This window comes from Protopterus annectens, chromosome 5.part0 (assembly GCF_019279795.1).
Source record: "Protopterus annectens isolate FY-2018-M chromosome 5.part0, PAN1.0, whole genome shotgun sequence".
Taxonomy (NCBI): domain Eukaryota; kingdom Metazoa; phylum Chordata; order Ceratodontiformes; family Protopteridae; genus Protopterus; species Protopterus annectens.
In genome coordinates this window covers 869,186,902-869,192,842 of record NC_056735.1, presented here as the reverse complement: position 1 = coordinate 869,192,842, position 5,941 = coordinate 869,186,902, and the positions used below count along the sequence as shown (strand labels likewise).

The 5,941-nt window shown below is 36.5% G+C and overlaps 1 protein-coding gene across 1 annotated transcript in view; it reads right to left on the bottom strand.

The window, feature by feature from the left end:
* Window positions 1-5,417, bottom strand: part of LOC122802869 (transmembrane protein 255B-like) — a 972,295-nt gene extending 966,878 nt beyond the window's left edge. The window contains exon 1 of the mRNA XM_044072667.1: window positions 4,719-5,417. Within this exon, the coding sequence (XP_043928602.1) occupies window positions 4,719-4,797 (79 nt within the window). The 5' untranslated portion in view covers window positions 4,798-5,417. The remainder of the gene's footprint in view (window positions 1-4,718) is intronic.
* Window positions 5,418-5,941: the final 524 nt, after the last annotated feature.

Sequence of the window (5,941 nt, the reverse complement as noted above, 5' to 3'; positions counted from 1 at the left end):
TATTCTAGCAACTTTGTACTCACTAGTGAATTTATGGACTTTGGTGAAAAAGATATGAATTTGTAACGTCACTTTAAATTTTCAAATCTTGGTTTGGCGCCAAAAGGCATAAAATAGCTTACAATGTTAATAGTGAATTAGTTCTGATGAAGCCCGGATATACTGAGTGAAAGCGCTTAACTCATATCAATACACAGGTTTATTATTTTTCGTTAGTACCTGTTTTTAAGCCGTTTTTGTATCAATAAAGTCGTGTGCTTGTTTCACCAGCCGAACAGTTGCCTTGTTATTATCCGCTAATATTAGGTGGAAGTACTTATTGGTGTACTCGCAGTGATGTATAGGAAAATAAAATTAACTTGGAGTACAAACAGAAATGGATCACTATCTATTCTTCTTTTATGATTTTCTTGTTGGACCTTTGCATTGCAGTCTTCTACAAATGCTAACATGCTAGAATGCCATGACACTGTTTGTGCTACTTGCTCTAAAAAGCAAGCTTCCCAAATCCTACTAGCCCAATTTTACTTAATTACTTAGCACTTTTAACACCCATCCCTATTAAACTGCATAGTCCTACCAGAATCTTATCATTAACCTTAAAACTCCCACCCATTTCCTAATCTGAATCCTTTCCCCTTAACCCTAAAACTCCATTCATTTGTCCTAACCCTTAAGTCCTTGATTGTTCAATAAACTTAAAATCCATATTCTCTCATTAAACATAAAACTTCTCTGCTGTCCCTTAATCAAAAATACCCCTCACACTCCCTAATCCTAAAAATCCCCTCCTGCTCCCTAACCCTAAAACTTAGCTCTCACTCCCTAAACCTGAATCCCTTTCAAATAATTGCCTGAAACCCTAATCTATATTTCCGCCCCCTCAACTTTCTATTCCCATGGCTACCATCTTAGTTTGCTCAAACTCAAAAATTATGAGTACAGGTAAAGTGTGGCAACTCCACTCTTTCCATGTGGCTTCCATAACTTGCCTGAGATCATATTTGAGTTTAAACATGAGCAGCATCCCATGTGAGCTACATGATGTTTGAGTCCCTGACTATGGATCAGTGGTCTTAATGCACTTGGGGCTTGGGTGGCTGTAGCAAACCCTTTGTATTGTCATTCTAAGTGAACCATGCCCCAATGTCTGACAATAAAGACTTGAATATAGTCCAAATTCATTCATCAGTTTATTCAAATGCATTCAAACACTAACATATATTTTGATATGTCATATACTGAAGTCCGCTTGTTTTTGTAGTGGCTTCCTGTATCCCCTTTGTTTCCTTCTCTTTTTACCTTTGCACCATTTCTAAAGAACCATACTTTGCTCTGAGCTGCCCTTGTCAAGGCCTTCAGGATTAATATTACCTAATGCAGTGTCTAATATATGCCATAAGAAATTATTTGCTTCCCCTCACAGTACAACACTAAGCATTAAAAGGGAGCTCAGTGTGAACAATAAGCCCAAGCTTTTCTATTTAATGTGTGTATTTGGTAAACATTGCCTAATGAATATAAAAAGTCTGTATTTTTTCCAAGAAAATCTTTTAACTCTAGTGTTTGCTTAATCACAAAACAGGACAAAATATTCCATGGCATGTTCTTATAATTACTTCTGTACAGGTAAGGAATATAAGCAGTTTAGCCCAGCATTTCCCCAGAGAAAGACTTTTTTTATTGCAAGAGTGTTTACACTTCCAGTTTATCACTTAAAATATGAGTTCTAGGTTAACAAACCCTAAGTATAATAAACATGCCAGTTCTGAAGGTTGTTTGCAAGTACTGAGATATGTAGTTGCTTAAACTATAAAAATACATATACATGCATGTGAACAAAGCCACTTTTCAGAATCATTGTTTTGCCTGTATAATTTAAAGAGTTACAGTCTCCTGGTAAAATTAGTGTATGTTACTATATATTTACAATGTTTGTCATCAGCGTGTTCAAATGCTTGCGACCTTCATCACTTTCTTTCATTGGCTGCCCACATCCAAAAATGTATAGATCACCTTAATGAAAAATGTAACAACCCGAGCTTCCTACTAAAAATTTTTCACAGGATTTGTGAAAGCCAAACAACAGCACTTGAATATAGTGACAGCTCAGTGTCATTAAGGGGGTGTTAATCCCTGGTAAACAACAAATCAGAATATATGTGTATCCTCACAAACACATATACACATAATGCACATTAATGGTGATCGTTTGTAACACTTATTTTTATGACTCACAGCAACAATAACCTTCCTTCATCTTGCAGCAAACATGTCCTTAAAAAAGTAATCCACAAAAATAGAATACAACAATAAAAGCAAGCATGAGCCATAGATATAAACAGGATGGTTGATCACTTTTTCAACAAACCATGACTTCATCAGAGCTAATCTCCATTCAACTGTGCTGTACTATAAAACAACTCTAACTGGTTACATGTCAAGCCATCTGCCAGTCAAAGTAAAGCAATTACTTATTTCATAAAATATAAATACAATCTTTGTAAAATTGTCTTGTTATTAAAATATGTTTAATATTCAAATTACCACTCAGCCTGGGCTTAAAATATGCATGTAATCTAAGTTGTCAGCTCACTTCTCTTGTTTTCAGTATTTCACTCACACTAAAAGTTTTCTCAGAAAAATGTCTTATACCAATTGATATGCAAAATAGTACAAGTAGTATGGGTAATGCAATACATTTTGTAATTCTTTGCTGTTTGCTATGGTGTAACGAATCCCTGTAAGTTAATTAATAACTACACACCTTACAATCTTGGATCATTAAAAAAAACATACTGAAAAAGTCTGTGTGCGTGTGTGTGTGTGTGTGTGTGTGTGTGTGTGTGTGTGTGTGAGAAAAAAAAAAAAATATATATATATATATATATATATATATATATATACACACACAGACACACACACACACACACACACACACACACACACACACACACACACACATATCAACCAACAACCACTTCTTTTATGTATATATTTTGTATATTAAAATCAGAATTATTCTGACATAGTTCAAACCTTAAGTAAAACAATCATATATCATAAGTTATATCTATAATTATAATGAAAAAGACAAACAAATAAAAATCACCACATTTCTTACAGACTTATTCTTTATCTTTCAATCAGAGCTACACTCTAAAAACTAACAAATCTTGAAAAAAGAGCATGTGAACAATTATGATACAAAATGTATATATGATGCAACAAAGCAACTTTCTCATAATGGCATGCCATGGATAAAAACAATACCCACAGAGACAACAGCATGTTTGTTTTATTATATTACACAGGAATTGTCTAAAAACTAAAGCTTTTGGAGTGACATTTGTAACAACAGTAGTTTTTTTTTCCTCAAAATTTAGCAGAACTGCAACTGCCATGAGATTTGTATTTTTTATGTTATTGCAGAAACTGTGTGAGTGTGTGTGTGTGTGTGTGTGTGTATGTGTGAGTGTGTGTGACTGCAAATTTTAGTGGCCTGAAATTACTGTGATGAGGTTATTTTCCATTTCCCTGATGTTGCACTGAGTTGTTAAGTAGGGAGGATGCATGGGGCAAGACTGATGGGGGGTGGGGGTGTACACAACATGCATTTTTTAGATTTCAATGCAAGCAGTCTTGGTTTTGTCAAGGCTGCTGCTAACTGTTGTCTGACTCGTTTTCCCTTGACAGTCTATTTTGAAAGGCCAGTATCAGTAGCACTAGTTTTGTTGTCCTTACATGTAATCAGAAAGGGTACAGTGTACTAACTTGTTTTCTTTATTAAACTAATATAGACCATAGACCATTGTACCTAGACATTACAGTTTTGAAAACAATGTGCACTTCATTCAGTCAGCCTCCAGAAATATGCATGGTGCCTCTTCAGCTCCTTTAGGAATCTTACACTTCCACATTGTCTAAGAAAGCAACACTCCTACTTTTCAGACATACACGGTCAATATGATAATATCCATAATAGCAATAACCGTAATGATAGTGCTACCCTAGGTGCTATCAGTATCTCTGTGTGAATGATGGCCCTTTGGGAGGGGCAGCAAGTACTCCATAGGTTCAATGTGCTCACTTGTATTAATGATTTCTTACATAGTCTAAAGAGCAGCAATTAACTGAATAGCTTTCTACTAAATTATATAAATGGGAGAGTTCAAAAGCAGTGCTGCTTTTAACATAATTAAATGACAGACATCATATTATTCTAAATGTGGTAACACATGAGATAAAGATTATTTTAATCAGATCATTCTGATAACACATTTAAGTGATTATTTCGTGCCCTCATGCATGTAGATGTTAAGTTCAATGATTGTACAGCCTAAACACACCCCATAATCATTGGAGTGTGTATCTTACAAATGGAAAATAAACAGTACACAGAGCACATGCTAGCGTGTCCTTTGTTTGATCACAGTGGACGTGCACCTGTGACCCCGCTGAATACGTCCCGTCGTTCATAATGTACCTCCAGTTTCATTAATAAAAAGAAAGCCTGAGGGGGGGGGTCTTTATTTAAACTTTTTTTTGTTACATAAATAAGTCGTAGCCCTGGTAATGGGGACCATATCGCAACAGTTAATTCGTTAAAAAACAATATGATAAATGACCTTTTCAACAACACGGGCCGTTTTTTTTTTCAGTAACGGGTGAACATCCAGTAATGCTGTAAAGTATTTATCTTAGACATTTCTCCTTACCTGTGGGGTCGAGCTCCGTAGTGGTGGCACCGCTCCTTGCCGCCGGCTGGTGCATCTCGCTGCTCCCGAAGGGGCTCATGCAGGCACTCTTTATGCACAAACGCCCACCTTGTTAAACCCAAGTTAGAGAGAGTTTGTGACAGCTCCTCACTTTCTACTTTTCTAGCAGCACCACTGCCTCTTTGTTGCTACTTTATTTTCAAAGGTAATATCAGCAGTGCCTACCAGTGGGATCATCATCTGCATTGGTCGTGACTCCAAAGCGGTGGAGCTAAGTAACAAAGACACTTTTGTGACCTCCCAGAACTGGGACCAGCAACTGGCATTTACTGGAAATGGAATCTATTAACTGTCCATAGCTTTACCTTCATTTGTTTTTGTGCTGCTGCGGTTACCTTAAATCCTCAGTGTACAATCATCCCGGATGGAGGTGAGAATTACTACCCCGCCCCTGAAAGTCCTTCATAATTTAAGCAGCAGCTCAGTTACAAATGTCGTGTGGAGCATGAGATACAACCCTTTGTTTCTTAGTTCACCGTTGCTGAGATAATTATACCCCAACTGCTTTGTCTTTGCACCCCAAGACGGATATCCAGGAAATGAATGGTCTCAAAGTCCTAGCGTTTGTTTGCACGTGCATTTTAAATACAGAATACGAATAATACTTCTGCATAACCAGTCAAAACATAAATAATAACAGTAACAACAAAAATACTAACAATAACAATGATACTTGGGGCGATAAAACGATATACCCATCTTCCTGTGTAACACGCTGGTGCGTTTTGATGTAGGAGATGTGCATTGTGTCGTGCGCGGTGTGAATATTTAGCATGTTTGCAACTACATCAGTCAGCAAATCATTATTTATGTCTTAATACGAAAATGCTCGAAACGTTACAGTGATCATAAAATTGCAATTAGCATTGTGAAGGAGTAGAGCACTCATGCCAGGGTCCCCAGTGGAAGCTGCTCGAGGTACGTTTATAGGCTGGACATCTAAATACACTGCCTACCTACCGTTAATTTAGTTGCTTAACAAACCTTTGAAATACAACTTCAGCGTGCTACTTTTATTTTCCATCCAGTGCTTCTTGCTTTCTTTTTTCATAGTTTCTGAATGGTCTGGTACAATAAAGTGACTGCAAAATACACTTCACAATGGTTAAACCAAGTTATTTAAATGCATTAATGATTGTGAGAAAATTAACTGGTATATTTTA